The 20,416-nt window shown below is 40.0% G+C and overlaps 1 protein-coding gene across 1 annotated transcript; it reads left to right on the top strand.

The window, feature by feature from the left end:
- The first annotated feature begins 381 nt into the window (after nt 1-381).
- On the top strand, nt 382-11,027 carry LOC124273899 (V-type proton ATPase subunit E 1-like). Its single transcript, XM_046709244.1, has 9 exons — nt 382-513; nt 2,758-2,823; nt 3,275-3,384; nt 5,526-5,592; nt 5,718-5,813; nt 7,015-7,083; nt 7,379-7,476; nt 8,009-8,093; nt 8,826-11,027. Exons 1-9 carry the CDS (start codon nt 481-483, stop codon nt 8,886-8,888), a joined length of 687 nt encoding a protein of 228 aa, XP_046565200.1. The 5' UTR covers nt 382-480; the 3' UTR covers nt 8,889-11,027.
- The last annotated feature ends 9,389 nt before the right edge of the window (nt 11,028-20,416 follow it).

Here is a 20,416-nt window from a genome sequence, read left to right as displayed (position 1 = left end):
TCCTACTCATGTTTTAATGAGAAAGACCTATTTTGTACATAACTTGGGGTGGGGGGGTGGGTGTTCCCATTGTACATCATCATCACCCCACACCACCCATAGCCATAAATTTTGAACGGTTCCTAATGGCCAATCAACGCTTGTCAAATATTTCTTAAATGTTAACTACCCATGTTAGATTCAGTTGTTATGTTGCAGTTGTCATTTTGTCATCACTTATAGACAAATATTCAAGAGATAAAACAGCTTTCATCACATCTGAAATGCAGTATCACTGCTTTCTCGTCCATCTTTCTATTACATTAAGATCAGGAGATGTCGCTCTACTTTAATAAGTTGTTTAGAAAGTACTATCCATTAATTTGCGTGTTTCGTCATCAGTTTGTGTGGTCACACGACCGGCTATATTTCCGGGAGAGAAGTTGACTGGGCTGTCGGCGTCAGAAATTTATTTATTTTTGTTGCACCCCAACCATCAAAATGGCTTTGAGCGACGCAGATGTACAAAAGCAGGTTAGTTAAACGACGGTATTAAGACGAAATAGTTATTTCGTACTTGGATGCAGTATACACTAGTCAGATGACTGAGTATTTTGATCTCAGGATTCCCCGAATAATATGTCGATTATGTGCCTGTCACGAGTGCAGAAACATGAACTCTTGTCATTGACGTGACCGTGAGGGTGACTTTGAAAATATAACAGGAGTTGCATCCGCGTGATCATATTTAAACTGAATCTGTTTTTCTCCGATCTGTAAAGGTTTATATAAATATAATAGCTGACTAGATCTGAGCCGCGAGCACCTGACTGTGACACTATCTCAACAGCTGGATGATGGAATATTTCCACACAGAACGTCGTGGCAGATCATTTATGCTTGAATGAAAAACAACACACATTGATCGTTGATTTGGATCAGATTCAACAATGTCCCCTTTGTAAAACGGACAAAAACTTTAGCTTCATTTTGTGTTAATTTCTGAGATACTGGATTAAAAAAAATGGAAGTCACAAACGAGCCAGTGCTTATATCCGAAATAAGATTGTAAGAGTCACACAAACACTGAAACAGGATATTCAGACATGCTGCTTTCAGTTGAACATTTTCCATTGTATCAAAACAAAGTAAATGATTAACAGTGTTATCATAGATGCATAATCATGATGATCTATATAGCAATTTGAGTCATACAATATATTTTATTTCACATTTACACTTTTATTATTCAGATTTCTTATAATTAGATTCATTATTTTTTAATTATTGCCACCCATAATATTAAGTTAATTGCAAACTGGGTGTAATGAGAAGACGGCAGTGGTAAGGTCAGTGGAGGAAGTAGAGGACACACTGCAGTGATAGATGAAAGCTGACAACACAGGAATCTCTGCCTGAGGGGCTTTATAGATAAGCTGTTTATATAGACCACCACTACAGGGCTCTGACATGTTTCACTTGTGCAGGTGAAAATTTACAAGGGACAAATATCACATTTAAAGTTCTTTAGTTTTAACCTTGGTTTTCTTGATTATTATTCAGATTTGAACTCAAAATAGTTTTAGTACATCAGCTTTCATCTTGAAACAGTTGAGGGGATGATCCTCAATCTTTATGGGGACGTCAAACTCATAATCATTATGATGATGATATGATGATAATAGAACTCAGATTTGTTAATGGGGTTAGAATCAAACTGTGATTGCTCTTGCTTTTCTTTAAATTCGAATAAATGAATTATAAAGGTGAGAAGTCATCTTCTCAAAATGCTCAAACAAGACCTTTGCCTGACTACATCTATAGCAAACTGACGGAAGCATCAAATATTTGTTGTCCCAGCCAATTACAGTGTATTTAAGTCAAAATATGTATAATGAACTATATATGGTCCCTTTGCGTTCATTATGACCAATGATTATTGTATATAGATTTTATGAAACCAAAGCCAATTTAGGTTATATAGATCAAACTAGCTTCAGTTCTAATCAGGTCCCTTTCAAACTTTTAGGCCACTCGCTGGCTGTTGTTCATCCGTCAGTTTGGTCTGCACAACATCTGGTTGGTCATTTACCAGGAGGAATAAATCAGGTCTTTCCTAATAGTTTTCGTCAGGAAACTGGTGGACAATAATGCATTAGTGAAAAAGAATGGAAGGAAAGGCCTTGTTATATTTTCAAAAAGACGCCATTACTGTACATGTATTCCCACAGTTGCTACATTTGCCAATTACATAACAATATGTGCAAAAAAACAAAACCAGACAAAGTTATTTTATGAGCTTGATGAGCTTGGAAATATGAGAATGTATTGTATTTTTGTCAGCAACTGCTTACAGGCAAAGTGTAAAAATCGCCTGGTCCTGAATCACATGCTCCAACGTGTCCAACCTTTTACGACCAGTCAGCATGCAAACTTTCTCATTATATTCAGTGGTGGTACATTTTAAAATTATGTGACTTCAGCCATGTTAGGGAATTTCTATGATTTCTTTTGTCATGGCCATGTTGAAGAATGTTCATGGAGTCGTATATATTTATTTTAAATTAAATAAAATTCTAACAAATTAGAATATGAACTTTTAATGTGAAGCCCCGATCAGTTATTACAGAGCAAGACTTTTTAAAATAGCATGATGATAATAATCCCTCCTAATTGTGAAATATGTAGTTACTATAGTTACGGATATATATTTCAACACCAATGCTGATGTGCTTCAGTTTGCTTTGTTGTTCAACATTCTATTGTATTATATTTCAGATCAAGCACATGATGGCCTTCATAGAGCAGGAGGCCAATGAGAAGGCTGACGAGATTGACGCCAAGGTGAGTTGCAGATGTAGCCATGGCAATAGTCTGTCATACAGACCCTGAAGCAAATATATACAAGAAATCCCACGTAAGTCTAGAAAATGTGGCAAGTCTTGATTTCCAAAGCTTCTGAAAATGAAGAAAGTCTCAGGGCTCCTTTTTATTATATTTTGATTTTTTCACTATGAGCCTTTTTTCTGTAAAATATGTTCATTTCAGAGACTAGTTGTTAGTCTACCATGGCAACTCTATGCTGTTATATTTTCCACTTCCACGGTGCTCTAATGCCAGTGATGAAACATGCTAAGATTGGCAAAAGTTCAAGTATATGGTGTAAATACAGTTTACCATGGATTTTGTCACTTTGACATGTGTTCACTGACAAGATTTTGAGTTTGTGCCTGTTTTCATTGAGTGAGGGATTAGTTAACATGTTTGACAGTGGATGAGGCTGTATTGATTGTAGGCTGAAGAAGAGTTCAACATAGAGAAGGGTCGTCTAGTGCAGCAGCAGCGTGTCAAGATCATGGAGCTGTACGAGAGGAAGGAGAAGCAGGTGGAGCTACACAAGAAGATGTGAGTGGTGGGGGTTTGGGAGAGGTGGTGGGGGTTTGGGAGAGGTGGTGAGGGCTAGGGTAGAGGTGGTGAGGGCTTGGGTAGAGGTGGTGAGGGCTAGGGTAGAGGTGGTGAGGGCTAGGGTAGAGGTGGTGAGGGCTAGGGTAGAGGTGGTGAGGGCTAGGGTAGAGGTGGTGAGGGCTAGGGTAGAGGTGGTGAGGTGGAGGAGTGGAGCTGGGGCAGGGAGAGGTGGTGAGGGCTGGGGTAGAGGTGGTGAGGGCTTGGGGTAGAGGTGGTGGGAGGGCTGGGCAGAGGTGGTGAGGGCTGGGGTAGAGGTGGTGAGGGCTTGGGGTAGAGGTGGTGAGGGCTGGGGTAGAGGTGGTGGTGAGGGCTGGGGTAGAGGTGGTGAGAGGGCTGGGGTAGAGGTGGTGAGGGCTGGGGTAGAGGTGGTGAGGGCTTTGGGTAGAGGTGGTGAGGGCTGGGGAGGAGAGGTGGTGAGGAGCTGGGGTAGAGGTGGTGGGGGCTGGGGTAGAGGTGGTGAGGGCTTGGGTGGAGGTGGGGCTGAGGGCTGGGGTAGAGAGGTGGTGAGGGCTGGGGGTAGAGGTGGTGAGGCTGGTGGGGGTGGCTGGGTGGGTGAGGTGAGGGGCTGGGGTAGAGGTGGTGAGGGGCTGGGGTAGAGGTGGTGAGGGGTTTGGGGTAGAGGTGGTGAGGGCTGGGTAGAGGTGGTGAGGGCTGGGGTAGAAGGGTGGTGGTGGGCTGGGGGTGGGCAGAGGTGGTGGTGGGGCTGGGGTAGAGGTGGTGAGGGCTGGGGGTAGAGGTGGGTGAGGGCTGGGGTAGAGGTGGTGAGGGCTTGGATAGTGGTGTAGAGGTGGTGGGGCTTGGGTAGTAGAGGTGAGGGCTGGGGTAGAGGTGGTGAGGGCTGGGGTAGAGGTGGTGAGGGCTTGGGTAGAGGTGGTGAGGGCTTGGGTAGAGGTGGTGAGGGCTGGGGTAGAGGTGGTGAGGGCTGGGGTAGAGGTGGTGAGGGCTGGGGGGTGGGGTAGAGGTGGTGAGGGCTTGGGTAGAGGAAGGAGAAGCAGCTGGAGCTACACAAGAAGATGTGAGTTAGTAGATGTCGGTGGAGGGGTTCAGAGAAGTGTTGGAGCTAGGGCTGACTATTGATGGGGAAGCAACTACTGTGATAGTGTTTTTCAACAAACTTTTCGACCAACTATTGAGGTACTATTGCAGTAGTTGTTTTTCTCCTTCAATTGTCTCATTTAAAGTCAATTCCAAAGTGAATGTATAATTTATATGAAATAAAGACAAGATGAAGTAGTTTCAGACTCTTTTAATAACTGACAAGAAACTTGAAACCCAGATCATGTTTGTTTTAGAGGTAACAGGGGCAGATAACTCTCAATCAAAGTGAACGATTCTTGTACTAACTGTATTTTGCTGTGCATTTATCAACAGAAGTCAATTACTAAACTATCGATAGTCACACATACTATCTGAGCATCGATAGTTTTTCGTTTTTATCATCGATTAATTGCTATTGGAGACTCAACAATTGCAATCCATCGATAGTTCGATGCATCGTTACAGCCCTAGTTAAAGCAGTTGCTAAAGGGAGTGGCCCAGGAGGAACATGGAGAAGTGGGTAGATGTCCGTGATACATGGAGAAGTGGGTAGATGTCCATGATACATGGAGAAGTGGGTAGATGTCCGTGATACATGGAGAAAGGGGTAGATGTCTGTGATACATGGAGAAGTGGTGGGTAGATGTCCGTGATACATGGAGAAGTGGGTAGATGTCCGTGATACATGGAGAAGTGGGTAGATGTCCGTGATACATGGAGAAGTGGGTAGATGTCCGTGATACATGGAGAAGAAGTGGGTAGATGTCCGTTATACATGGAGAAGAAGTGGGTAGATGTCCGTGATACATGGGGGAGAAATATGGAGTGGTTCAGAGAGGTGTTAGATCAGTTGCTGGAAAGTGGTGGAGGGAGAAACAGGGATAGGGGTTTGAAGCTAATGGAAAGTCCTGGAGGGGCAGGGATAGGGAAAATGTCCTCACAGACTTTTTGCACAGGGTGTCATGTTCTGTAACTCGTAAATGTTTAACATTCTGTCCTGTGAATTAGATCATGTTGCATCTAGTGGTGTTTTCTGTCCACAGTCAGATGTCCAACTTGCTGAACCAGGCCAGACTGAGGGTGCTGAAGGCCAGGGAAGACCACATCAAGGTGGGTGGTAGGAGCTATGTGACTCAGATATTGTTTACAGTGGCCTTAACTTAAGCCCAGTTCATCCAGTATGCTATGTTGTTGGAATGAACTGCATCAACAGGTCGGGCTATTATTGCTTTCAGGTCCTGCTTGAGGACTGCTCCAAGCGACTGGAGACAGGGCGTGTAACTGAAGACAAGGCCAAGTACCAGAAGGTGTTGGAAGGGCTGATCTCACAGGTGAGTTGTACAGGTGATAGATCAGGTGTTTGTAGGGCTGATCTCACAGGTGGGTTGTACAGTTGATAGATGAGGTGTTGGAAGGGCTGATCTCACAGGTGAGTTGTACAGGTGATAGATGAGGTGTTGGATGGGCTGATCTCCCAGGTGAGTTGTGCAGGTGATAGATGAGGTGTTTGTAGGGCTGATCTCACAGGTGAGTTGTACAGGTGATAGATGAGGTGTTGGAAGGGCTGATCTCACAGGTGAGTTGTACAGGTGATAGATGAGGTGTTTGTAGGGCTCATCTCACAGGTGGGTTGTACAGTTGATAGATGAGGTGTTGGAAGGGCTGATCTCACAGGTGAGTTGTACAGGTGATAGATGAGGTGTTGGATGGGCTGATCTCCCAGGTGAGTTGTGCAGGTGATAGATGGGGTGTTGGAAGGGCTGATCTCACAGGTGAGTTGTACAGGTGATAGATGAGGTGTTGGAAGGGCTGATCTCACAGGTGAGTTGTACAGGTGATAGATGAGGTGTTTGTAGGGCTGATCTCACAGGTGAGTTGTACAGGTGATAGATGAGGTGTTTGTAGGGCTCATATCACAGGTGAGTTGTACAGGTGATAGATGAGGTGTTTGTAGGGCTCATCTCACAGGTGAGTTGTACAGGTGATAGATGAGGTGTTTGTAGGGCTGATCTCACAGGTGAGTTGTACAGGTGATAGATGAGGTGTTTGTAGGGCTGATCTCACAGGTGAGTTGTACAGGTGATAGATGAGGTGTTGGATGGGCTGATCTCCCAGGTGGGTTGTACAGGTGATAGATCAGGTGTTTGGAAGGGCTCATATTCCAGGTGGGTTGCACAGGTGATAGATCAGGTGTTGGATGGGACTGAGAATAATAAACATACATGAATGCCCAAGGAAAACTATCAGTACCCAGGTACAGTGATAACATGAATACCAAGGTTCCAGTGATAACATGAATACAAAGGAAGAATGTCTCCAAAGTTAATGCAGGAAAAGCATAGAACAGAAACAAAGGAAACTTCTAAAATGGCTGAATGGTTATAGCTTCCATGCTTCAATCAAGGATAACTGCCCATGTTTCCATGCTCCAGTCAAGGATAACTCTCATGAATGTGGAAATCACAGACTGCATTGTGTTGTATATGATTTTGTTTCCATGATAAGAAACTAATGTTGTTTGTGATGTTTCAGGGTCTGTACCAGCTCCTGGAGACAAACGTCACCATCAGATGTAGGGAGGTGGATCGCGACATTGTCCAGGTGCGTGGTTTCTTCAGCAAAGGGAGATAACCTGTGTTCAACATTTTTTACTCCCACGCTTGACATAACCTTAGTCTGTCATGCAATAACCAGTGTTTGCACTGTTTTCATCATAGTTGCCTTATGTTTTGTTGTCCGACATATTAGGTACTGAGAAAATATCTGTATTTTAATTTTCAGAATTATATTTTGCATGTTTGATGATTGACTTATGTCCAGGATGTTTCTCTAAGGTGCTAAAACCCATGTACAGTAGGATGATAAATAATCTAAAATCAATGTTCAATTTATGCAGGCTGCTATTCCTTCTGCGGTGGACAGCTACAAGACAGCTACAAAAGGCAGGGACGTGAAGGTGACAGTAGACACGGACAACTACTTGCCGTCAGACATGTGAGTACTTTCACTTAGATAATCCCCTGTTAGAAACGGGCGTGGCTTTGGCTCGTCACGCCGAAGACGGTTCGAATCCCCACATGGGTACAATGAGTGAAGCCCATTTCTGGTGTCCCCCGCCATGATATTGCTGGAATATTGCTAAAAGCGGCGTAAAACCAAACTCAGTCAGTCAGTCAGGGTTAGAAACAGTCTCCAACTTCTGTTTGTCGAAAGAGGCAATAAAATGAATAGAGTAGTAAGGCTTGGCGACTTGGTTGAGTGGATGTTTCAGCAATATTCCAACACTATCACAGCAGAGGACACCAGAAATGGGCTTCACTCATTGTACCCATGTGGGGAATCGAACCTGGGTCTACGACATGACAAGTGAACACTTTAACCACCAGGCTACCTCTCAGCCTCAAAATAAAAATATAAACATCATAGAGATTACAGTGGGCTGATGTTGGTCCTGCCCGTTGATGTAAATGTCAGACTAGTTGACTCCTCCCAATGCAGGGCATCAACCAATCAATTCCTGTTTCAGTGCTGGAGGGGTGGAGCTTGTTTCACAGTCCAAGTTCAAGGTGGAGAATACACTTGACAGCCGACTGGATCTCATCAGTCAACAGGTTGGTAGACCTGAAATCTAGGCCTTAACAAGTATTGTGTAATATGCTGTTTGCCAGGGCAGTTAGTCTTACAATGAAACCAAGGCTTGTTGCGACCAGCTTGCCGTACATCCATGACCATTTTAGTTCACACTATATAAAACCACCTATGCTTAATTATTTCTGTGTATAACTTTGGCCTTAGTTGCAAGAAATATCTTGAAATATGGTTTTCAGACGGATCTACATGTAGATTATATATTTCTTGGCATAAAAAAACATGCTGTCAATTAGTGGTGGTCCAATTAATTGAAATAATCGAAGATTGGTCGCAGTGACTTAACGACCAAGCAATCGATCATGTTTTCTCAGAATCGAACACAACAATTCTGGAACACTTTTTGCATTAACAATATTTTTCACAAGGTTGGTTTTGTCAGTTACATTTCATGAGCACTACAAGCTTGTTCCAAGTCATGATTGAATTTATCCCAAAGACCCCAAGAAAATTATGTTCCTAACATACTAGTCATCCTTACACGATGTGAAATTTGCCCAAAAGAACTACATGTTTTTTCTTTATGTTTTTGTGCATTAACAAAAATAGCCAGGAAAATTTCATAAATGATGCTAACCAATTATTTTCGATGATTGATCGGTTGTAATTAAGCAATCATCAATTATGAGATTTTAACCAATTCCCAACACTACTGTCAATAGGCGCTCAAGTCTGATGTTAAATTTTCCTTTCAGATGCTGCCTGAACTACGAGAGATCCTGTTCGGGAAGAACCCCAACCGTCGCTTTATGGACTAAACGTCATGGATTTCACCTCAGCATATCAACATTCCATGTGACAGAGCGAACAAACTGAATCTTCATTACTTAATGTAGCCATAGAATAAAGCACTAGTAATAATCCAGGTTAGCAAGTATGGCTAGGGTTAGCTCCCTTGTTTGGGTTAATTATCTCCCCTTGAACACATGTAAATCCATAATCACAGTGCTCAGACCTTTTCTGTCTCTGTCAAGTATATCTAGTCTTTTTATAAAATCAATTTCTGAAGAATGAATGGTATTGTTGTTTGGATGTGGTGTTTATTATTGGAGAGAGTAGACAGTCCCAAAATACTACGTTTATTGATGGTGCTTGAATTGAATTCTGGAATGTTTATGTCTATTTATCTGATATTTCATCTTTTATGTCCAAATACAACAAATGAGTAGAATATTGTGTACATATATATTTTCCCTGAATATGTTTCTCTTTTTTTTAAATTTTGAAAATAGCTAGGTGTTCGAGTTGATGTGGGCATAAAAGCAGTGCTATCAATGTGTGCTCTGTACAACAGTTTTTAAGAATGAATATATTATTGACAGGCCTCAAATTTTGATGTTATGTTATTCTTTTATGGCGTTATGGTTCATAAATGTTTTGAGTTGACAAAAAGAAAATGACAAAATTATTTTGACATACTTCACATGAACATTTCTGTGATCATTATTTTCAGGTTCATCAAAGTTTGGGCCTAGTTGAAGCAGATCACTGTTAAAATTATTGGTTGAAAGCTTTCCTGAATAATACTTTATGATCATTCCATGAAGTGATGTACATGTTTTCTTTACATAGGAGCTATAAGCAGCTGTATCAGAATCTAGATTTACTCAATCTGCTACATGTTTAAGGCTGTTTAGAGTGGACAATAAAAAGAAATTCCTTCATGGATGAAAATGAAGTTTGGTATGTTTCCAATTTCAGTGAAGCAACTATGATATTACTGGAATATGATATTAACAAATTGATTGCAAAAATTTGTTTTCATTCAGAAAAAATATTGATAAATGTTATGATCCCTCCAGTTTAACAGTTATTCTGTTGATGCAGATTGGCACATGCATTTCTACAGTAGTAACAATATATTTAGACTGCCCAATATTCTCCACTCTTGAAACATTATGTGTATATATTTTGATTCATTATTTGATTCTGTTCAAATATATTAATTACCTGATGCATTTCCTTGTGTAAAAAGCAGTACTTGTTATTGTTACGTCAGAGATCTACAACCTGTTTCCCAATCACTGTTTAACTGGGTGGTTCCTCATCATTGTCGTAGCTAATCAAACTCTTCCACTGGATGATATACTTAGCATAATTATACACTGCCTTCTTAGTGCACCAGTACATGGCAGCAGCAGACTGGATAGTTGTGTTCATGGAGTTTCCAGCTGTGCAGTATGTTACAACCGACAGGAACCTTTCCGCACACAATTCTAGACTAGTTACTTGGATACCAGTTTGAGATGTAATGATCCAGGTTTTGGAGGGGGCTACTTTGTACCTATACAATAGCCTTGCATTATATCTTAAGGAAATGTATGGAACCAAAATAATATATGATTTACAAAAGAGAACGTTCAGTCTTGCTTGAAATAAGATTTGAATATTGACACAATTTTAGGGAATCTACAGTACAGCAAGATATGTTAGAAGGGAGAGTTTTAGATAACAAAGGTGGCTGAATGTTTGGTGGCAATTCTCCCTTCAGTCCACTGGATGGAATACTTATCAGAAGAATTCCTATTAGCTGAAAGCCCCATGTAAATCATTGAAATATCCCATGAACCCCAGGGGAAAGACGTTTGAGACTGTTTTGGTGACTGTGGTCCCTGTAGGAATAGAACGCTGCAGTTGAAAGAATCTGCCGTGTATTGGTGCAAGTGCAGACATTTTCCTATGGTTGTTGTGTTGTGAGTACTGGCGTCGTCGCTTGCACCATTGGTTGCAAGGGCCTCATCATATCGGCTGTGATCGGAGTTGGGCGTGGGTCTACGTTATTGACAACGTATTATTAGGCACTGGGACTTTTTTTGTTGACTAGCACTGAGGTAGGCTATATTGCAGATTGTGTATGTGGAGAAGGTGTAGACCTTGGAAATAAACCATTTCAGCAAGTTGCTTGTTTGTTTTATTAAATGCTGAAGAACAAGATAGTGACACTGAGTGGGCTTAAGTTTTACTCCGCTAATTACGTCAGCGGACACCAGAAAATGAGCTTCACCCATGTGGGGTATCGAACCCAGGTCTTCCGCCGGACGAGCAAACACCTTATCCACTTGCCTCCCCCACTTCCCCAGATTAGTGAGAATACCTGACTAGGAACATTGTCATTGGGAATTTCTTTATGTTGAAGCATCTGTTTATCTAGACCTGTTTAGGGCCAGTCTTAAGTCTACAGCCACTCATTGGTACCCTGTTCTATAGACTGCATCACCTCAGAAAGTGTGTTTTCCAGGCCACCAGAACATAAATCCACAAATTCAATTAACATTTTTACACCTTTTACAGGAAATAATGCAGAAAGGAGTTCCCTTCTCTGACAGTAGTGAGTATGCCATAACGTTGCTTTTACCAGTATTCCATCAATATCACGGCGGGGAGTACCAGAACCAGGCTTCTTATTGTACCCACCTGCGGAATCAATCCCGGGTCCAAGGCGTGGAGAATGAACGCTTTAACCACAAGGCTACCCCAAAGCCAGTACTCTACATATAGCGTGTGTGAAACTCATTTCTGGTGTTCCCCGCCGTGATATTGCTGGAATATTGCTAAAGCGGCGTAAAACCATATTCACTTACTGCATATAACATGTCTCATATCTGCAGTCACAAGAATTACTCAATGTTTTGTCGGCATGGTTGGGGAAAGTCACTGGCCAGGTCACTGATCACATTAGCTTTAACACTGCCCCATGCCTCTTCTCGTATATCTCCTTTACCCCCTGCTCGTGTTTCGAACCGCCCCCGCCTTCTATTCCCTATCCAGACAGTGCTAGTACCAGGCTCACTCGACACCACTAATAGGCACTATGAAGCTAAACATACTCCTCTGTGTTATTCAACTGACCACACAGTTTCTAACTTCCCATGGAGGTAAGGATGTGTGATTTAGCCTTCCCGTTTGTTCGGAGTGTGAATACACCCACATGTTTTGTATGTTGTTTTTACTGGTCAAGAAGTAATTGTGACATCGTTCAAATAACATTATTTACATTACGGTTTCCTGGGCTTGAAAAAGACACAGTCGTTCTTAGGGGCGGTGGGGTAGGCTATAGGGGTGGGCATTGCAGAGAATTTTCATATTGCAATATATTGCGATGCGAAAGCATGTATTGCGATTTCTAAGATGTCTAGCGGTTAGAACAATCGAAAAAAAGATACATTATCAGACAATAAAGGTATAGTTTTTTGATGACGTAACAATTGAATGACGTTATCCCGTCACAATGTAAGCGACGTCACGATGCATGTCAGTTGTCATCGCCTCGTACGGCCTCCTACAGTAAACTACACCGTTGCATTGCGTTTCTTGGTTTGCTGTTGCTTCACGCAGCTAACATCACTGGTGAAAACATTATGTTTATGTTTTACGACGGTTAAAAGGTGTCATTTCGACTCACAAGTTTTCAGCGACACGGTAACGTTCGTAATGTTTACATTCCCACAATGCAATTGTGGAATGTCGCTTGACTACTCAACTTCCTCTGGATGTACTGATCTAAACTTACGCTGGTAGTAGAAATGCAACGTTCATATTGCCCCATATGGTTTACGTTAATGACAGATGTAATTAAAATAATTCAGAGAAGACATTTAATCCGAACGTAAACCGTCATCAAATTGTTATCAATTGTTTTTTTCTGGTAACGTTCGTCTTAACGTAGGGGGCAGACACATCAATAGAACAGCGCGCCAGTTAGCCCTGTGCGAGGATTCTTAATTTAGGTCACCGACACCGTCGTTTGTTTTCTACCTTAAATTAATCGTAATTATCTTTAGAAAGTATTAAATAGGATAGGATCAGACGTCTGCTGTATCCCCCAGCACTGAAGGTGCACCTGCTGACAGTTCAATAATTGGGAACATCATAAGGTTGCATTACCTTGGATAATTGAAGGCAGATTCATCGACCTGATGGCTCGCGTCACAATATATCTCCTACATTAGTTCCTGTAACAATATACATGTCCTCTGGAGTGCATGCTGTAGCATACACATTTTGGCAGCCAGTGTATGTGAAGTGTGAGGTTTCCTTTTCAACATTCAGGTGATGTCAGACCTGGACTGGAGTAATGTGGTACCTGAAAATCCCAAGATTGATGTAGAGCTAAGATTCTTCATATGATATAGATAAAGTCCTTGAAAGGTATTCAGAAATTAGAAGAACATTAGTTCATAAAACACTTGTATGGAAAACAACTTCTTTTATTCTTTGCCATGACATTTCAGGGATACTTCTTGCTCCTCACCCATGAAGGTCCGGGTTAGAATTGATCTTCAGTAACCCATGCTTGTCGTAAGAGGCGACTGAGGGGATTGGGTGGTCAGGCTGACTGACTTGGTCGACACATGTCATCGTTACCCAATTGTGCAGATTTATGCTCATGTTGATCACTGGATTGTCTGGTCCAGACTCGATAATTTACAGACCACCGTCATATAGCTGGAACATTGCTGAGTGCAGCGTAAACTAAACTCACTCACTGTAGTAGTTCTGAACTGTGACAAAGAGTAAAAACTGTTGTTATCCATGAAAAGTGTTAAGATAATTTGTACTATATCTGGGTCTTATCTTTACCAGGATATTTTAGCTCATAATGCCATGACACCAGTGAACATCCGGGTGAGAATATTGATCTTCAGTAATCCATGCTTGTTAAAGGCGACTAACAGGATCGGGTAGTCAGGCTCGCTGACTTGGTTGACACATGTCATTGGTTCCGAACTGCGCAGGTCGATGCTCATGCTGTTGATCAGTGGATTGTCTGGTGCAGACTCAATTATTTACAGACCACCGCCATATAGCTGGAATATGTGCGGCATAAAACTAAACTCACTCACTCATAAAGCCATGAAATGTGCAACCTGATGTATACCAGATACAGAATTTTGTCATCAGAGAATATAGTTACGATGTTTGTAAATGACATGTGGGAGGCATGGGTGGTCAAGTCAAGGTGTAACAGAAACCTGCGATTCTGGGTTTGAATCCCAATTTGCCGCATGTCACTAGGTTTGTGAGCACCATAACCGTGCTCATGGGTTTCTCCAAGGTTGTAAACATTTCGGCTTCCCTCTCATGTTAGGCTGACACAAAGTGAATTCTGGCTTTAAACCTGTCTCACTCACTCACCCTATCACTATGAAATACATGTATATATAAGATAAAAATTGTGAGATACAGATGCAGGAATGGCAATATTCTGCTGATCAGATTTCTGCTGGTTTTAATTCAAATTGATCAATTCTGTGAATCGTCTAAATCCCTGAACCACCCATTTAATGACACACTATTAAGTTTTCAGCTGAAAATAGATCTTCCTGTTGCGATCCCTGAGGATGGTATATGCATTATCAATGTTGTGATGTTTCTGCACCGTCATTCCATTCATACACCAGAGAATGGATGAAGGGATGATGGTCTGTTGTCTGTCAGATTTGGTGACCTCAATAACTAGCAACAAGAGGCGGTAGATAAGGACAAACGTTATGAATGAACAACAACTTTATTCAGGTGATGCGATGTTTTGCTACAGATTCTTGTATCGTTGTCAAGCAGGTGTATGAAGGCATAGTATGAAGGCAGTTTCAAATTCGATACAGATTCTTGTACATTCAATACAGAATCTTTGATACAGATACCTGTTTGACAATGATACAAGAATGTGTATCGAAACATTTTGATATGTAGGCAGATTCATATTTGATACAGATTTTTGTATCATTGTCAAGCAGGTTCTGTATCAAATAATACTTGCTTGACAAGTATACAAGAATCTGTATCAAACGACATCACCTGAAGAAAAAAGCATTTTATATATTTTTTTCTTTATTTCACTGTTTTCAGGTATACATACAGGTTGACATATGTAACAGTATACATGTATAATACTTCAGTATAATTGTACAGAGTCAATAACGTTATTACATATATGTACATCGAAATACTTTACTGAAGAAAGAAGTTGTTATCCATAAAATTTGCCCTTATCTGACTCTCCAACTTCTAACTCAATCACGTAACGAGGTAACTGATGTTGTAACTCACCTTGTGTTAAGGAACTACTGTATATTGCTAATAAGAGTTGTATGGATAGCATCTCCTTGATCATACATACACATCATTGCAAGGCTACTTCTTGCCTTTCATCAGGCGAGGGACAGGTTAGGAGAACATGACATGTATGTACATACAAATGAAAGATTGGGCAAGTAGCCATGAAACATAGTGTGTGTATAATAAAGACGCTGGAACCATATTACTTCTTATCACGATAACATCCAACTTGTAAATGCTCATAGACTTGACTCCAGTAGTGCTAATGGGAGTACTAGATGGATTTCTGTATGTGTCATTTTATGTGTACATGTATATTACTCAAAGAACAATCAGAAATCTGGATGTTGCAGTAACCACAAGCCATGACAGAATAACAATAGTATTATGAAATGATTGGGTGTTCTTTAACTATTTATCTTCTGAGTAGTATATATAGGTAGTTATACACCTTAGTCAGATGGTTCATGATATAATCAAACAGCTTGTAAGATATGTGTTATTTGTTTTTATACCGCAGTACTGATTTTGTTGTATCTGTGCACTGTAACATGATTATTTTGCCTGGACAGTCGTATCAAAATCATAGGTATTTGGACTTACGTATACATAACATGATATATTTACTTCCTACATGTCAGTTTGAAGTCATTTGTGGTTTTTTTTATTCCCAGCAGTTTATGATGGCTCTATTTTCACACATGTGTTCAACATTTCAGCAACTTGCAACTAATCCCAACCATATAACACAGTAACTGAATCAGTGACTAATTGCAATGTTTTAAGGTGGTTATCGGCGTGTCTGGTTGAGTCAATGAAGGAATATGAGTTCCTCATGCTTATCTTTTTCCTTTGCAGTATCAGCCAATGAGACGCCATTCCTCATCCTGGGCTCAGCCAATCGGGTGCTGAAGCAGAACTTAATTAATATAATGAGTCTGGCTGACACCATCCTTGAGGAAGAAAACAAGAGCAATGTCATAACGGGTACAGGAACTCCTCACTGATAGCTTTAGTTAATTACAATACCTTCTCATTGGTGTTTCAGGACAAATGAGCCTCCAGTATCCTGGTGTTGCGGTACAAAGCAACTAAAATGGGGATTGGATGACCGTTATGGCCTCTGTGTATGGATAATACTTCAGTTGGTGAATGTGTCTCAACTGTGTAGTCCCATGAAGGTCTGGGTTAGAATGTGCCTTCAGTAACCCATGCTCATGCTGTTGATCACTGGATTGTCTGGTCCAGACTCTATTATTTACAGACCGCCGCCATATAGCTGGAATATTGCTGAGTGTGGCGTACAACTAAAGTCACTCACTCACTCGCTCACTCAAATGTGTAGTCTTACCCTGGTGATGCTCCACTTAGCTGTAATGACTACTCAGAAGGGATATTTCATTGGTTACCATTGCTTTGTCATGGCAGATTTGTGATGCCGTTACGTATTCCAACATTTGATGGTGGGTTTATCTTGTGATTTCTTCATTCTACTGGTTATTGAGAAGAGTGTAGTCAATAGATCTCAGGGATAGGTGGGGTCATTATAACACTGAATGTGTAGCTTGCACCTCGAGACTAGCTAGTACTGCAAGTTAGTTGTTGACCGTAGACAAGCACTATGTGATGGTTAAAACTATTTGGATTATAAGCCATTCTATGTATGTATAAGCAATAGTTGTCAGGACAGTTGTCTCATGTTTGTAAATATTGGAAATTGTTATCACAACTATGAAAATGGCCCATATCACCTGTGTCAATGTGATAGTTACGTATGATCTGTTTCAGTGAGATAATTGGCACTTTTCACCCATGTAAATGTGTTAATAGGTGTATCTCACCTGTGTTAGTGAGATAATGAGCTTGTCTCACTGAGCTTATCTCACCTGTGTTAACGAGATTATTGGCATATCAGATGCAGTAAAAGAGATTTTGTGTAAATAAAATTTATTGTCAGATGATGAAAGTACTGTGAATGACCTCTTCTAGAGAAGCCACTTTTACAACAATCTATGCCAAACCTAGACTTTCCATTGTGTATCATTAATGTAATCTATTTATTTGACTTGGGAAAAGTGCTTTTCATTCACACTGAATCTGTAACAGCTCTGTAAGATGCACCTGGTAGTATTTATGTAAGTGAAATAGAAAGTGTAGTTGTGACAGTTTAATACAGAAATGTGTTGTTTGATCCATATTTGAAATACACATGTAGTCTTTCCTCTGTCTCTACCTGAAACTGGTTCTTCTATCTCTGCTTCAGTTTATCCAACATTCTTCTTTCTATATGAACTATATACAATGTACACTTATTTATTCTGCTCAACATACTTACTTTCTATGTTGAAATTCTTTTTCTCTTTGAATTCCTTACTAACATATTCTGACTTTATCTTCATTTCTCTTCCCTACTTCTCCCCAACATATTTTTCATATGTGAACATGGATGGTGCAGCTGTCTAAGGTGTTGGAATTCCCCATGCAAAGTTGAATTTGGGTTTGAATCCCAGTCGACCCTGATCATGTTCCTAGGTTTGTCTGCACCATACTTGTGCTTGCAGGTTTGACCATAGTAGTCAGTGTCCGAGACTTCCTTCACTTCAACCCATGCTTGTCGTAAGAGGCGATGAATGGGATCGGGTGGTCAGACTCGCTGACTTGGTTGACGCATATAATTCTATCCCAGTTGTGTGGATCGATGCTCATGCTGTTGATCACTGGATTGTGTAGTCAAGACTCTATTATTTACAGACTGCACCAAAAAGCTGGAATATTGCTGAGTGTGGCGTTTAACAACAAACAAACTGGAACACTTCAGGCTTTTCTTTTCACTTACGTTAACACACAACAATATAACTGGAATATTGTTTAAAATGGTGTTAATCCAACCCACTCACTATTTTCTCCACATTCTTATTCCTTTTGTTTTTCACATCTGTCATGTAATGTCAGTTCTTCCTCTTAAGGGCACTCGCTTGTCATGCCGAATACCAGGGTTTGATTCCCCACATGGGTACAATGTGTGAAGCCCATTTCTGGTGTCCCCTTCCGTGATATTACTGGAATATTGCTAAAAGTGGTGTAAAACCATACTCACTCACTCACTCACTTTCCACATCTTACAAATACTGTCAGTTCTTTTTTTCAATCTGCCTGTCCTCTAATGTTTACTCTCTCTGCCATGCACACCAACCTAGGAACGGAAACAGTGTATGAAAGTCAGTCGGGTGACATTGAAGGTATTGTAATGCACCCAAGAATAAGTTTAAATGTTGTTGATGTTCCTATGAGTGTTGTTACAGACCCACTCCTCTTCAGTCGTCACTTGCTAATGTTTGTATCATGTTTGTTTTCATTGATTCTCATTTTCATGTTGACAGACATTTATGTTGACTTGTGTTTAGCATCAGCTTCTGTGATGACAAAAAATACCATTTATTCTATATTCTATAACAGGATTGTCAAGCATGGCAGATTTGTTCCAACACCTTTAATTCTTTATAGTTTATAAATATTCATATATTACATTCAAAGTCTGTAATCATGTAATAAATCCCTTTCAGGACAAATATGTTAGTTTCTAATTTGTTGGATGATCAAGAGTGAGGTATGTTTGTATTTCTGCTGGTCGATTCCTGCAAGTCACAGAAGCTGATATCAATGATTTAATAACTCCCATCAGTGTGATAACTGTGTGTATTCAACTTATTCACTCCATTCATTTCAGTGTCTATCATTAATGATCTGTTTCTGTAAATCAGTTATCCTCATGTCATTGTGTTTATTTTATGATTTGATAAGAAATGTGGTTGTGTTGTGTTCCAAATAATACATATTACTTTGAAGTGCCTACCTGGTATTTTGTTTTCGTATACATGCATATGAACCTGTCACTTGCTTTCTGCCATTAATTTATCAAACTTTTCTTTTATTGTAAATTTGTTGTAATTTCTTGTTTAATTGATTTTTATGCTCAATATACCAAGAAATTGCAGCTGAAAGAAAGTTAAATATATTTTAAGAGTTGATTTTCAGACTAGCTTATGAGAATAACTTGAACTTGAAATAACAAATAACGTATAGTTACAATAAATGAAAGGAACATGTATTATTTAATCCAATTTTCAAAAAAGGATTTAATTTTTGTAATTAATTTTGTACTTTTTGCAAAAGTATGGATAGGCTTATATATATATTGCAAGTTGGTGCAGTAAGCATTTATTTATACATGTAAGTATATTTGTTCAGTAGACTATCTATTGAGTGATATATGTACTATATAGACCTAAATTTCACATTTAAGGTCATAATTTGTTGTTAGGAATTCAGTAGCATTTTACATTTAGTTTGTTGGTCACATCATTGTCTATTTTTTTCCTATTTTTAATACCACCCATGCTTTGATGTGTCATTTGACAGCATGTATCACGTAACAAGACAGCCATTGAATCCTTCTGTCACCCTAATATTCTACAAGGTTGACTGTGTGATACGACATTATATCACAGGGATTACACTGGTGGGAACAATGATATGAGAATATCAACTCTCCTTGCTTCAGACTTCTTTTTAAGATTGACATTTAGACCAAGAAATATCTTATTTGAAAATCTGAGAAATTATATTTATCTACAAAACAAATCCAAATGGAGTCCAGAACAATCCTTAATTTCTTTCCTAGTGCTTATGCAATGTAGACTTGCCAAATCATTCTAGACTTGAGAAGGACTCAAGTTCAATTAATTTCCAGGGTTTGGAAGACAGACTCTATCAAGGCTTGTGCAGGGGGGCCCTGTGTTCTGTTGTGAACTACTTTGTTTAAATGTTAATGACTTAAGCACTTGCTGACAAGGCAGAAATATTCTCACATCATTCCTTAATGGTTGTAGCATGAAGTTAAAGTTCTGGAATTATGCAGTACTTACAATCGCAACAATATCATAAATTCTGAGCGATCTAAGAAAATGTGTCATATGCTTCCTGTTGGTTTTAGCAGGAGTGGACACAGTTGTCATGGAGAAACAATGGAGAAATAATGCATTCTGTCTGTATTGTTCAAGCTTGTAACTAAGTGTAATCAATTTTGCTGGGAATAATGATTTCATAATGCATGGCATAACCATTTTTCTGACAGAAAAGGATTTAGCTGAGTGAATGACTCTTCCAAAATGTATGACTTTGAAATACGAACTTGTTGAGTAACGACAGCTGGTTTCAATATAAACAT

This window comes from Haliotis rubra, unplaced genomic scaffold, assembly GCF_003918875.1.
Source record: "Haliotis rubra isolate DU_JTF1 unplaced genomic scaffold, ASM391887v1 Scf1039, whole genome shotgun sequence".
In the NCBI taxonomy this organism is placed as follows: Eukaryota; Metazoa; Mollusca; class Gastropoda; order Lepetellida; family Haliotidae; genus Haliotis; species Haliotis rubra.
Note: the sequence above shows the minus strand (reverse complement) of the source record. Positions and strands in the feature narration are given on the sequence as shown.

Excerpts from the sequence above, each read along its gene's own strand:
- LOC124273899 (XM_046709244.1), top strand. The coding sequence starts at position 481 with ATGGCTTTGAGCGACGCAGATGTACAAAAGCAG. Across the intron at positions 7,084-7,378 it reads TGGATCGCGACATTGTCCAG|GCTGCTATTCCTTCTGCGGT; the intron begins GTGCGTGGTTTC and ends CAATTTATGCAG. Across the intron at positions 8,094-8,825 it reads TGGATCTCATCAGTCAACAG|ATGCTGCCTGAACTACGAGA; the intron begins GTTGGTAGACCT and ends TTTTCCTTTCAG.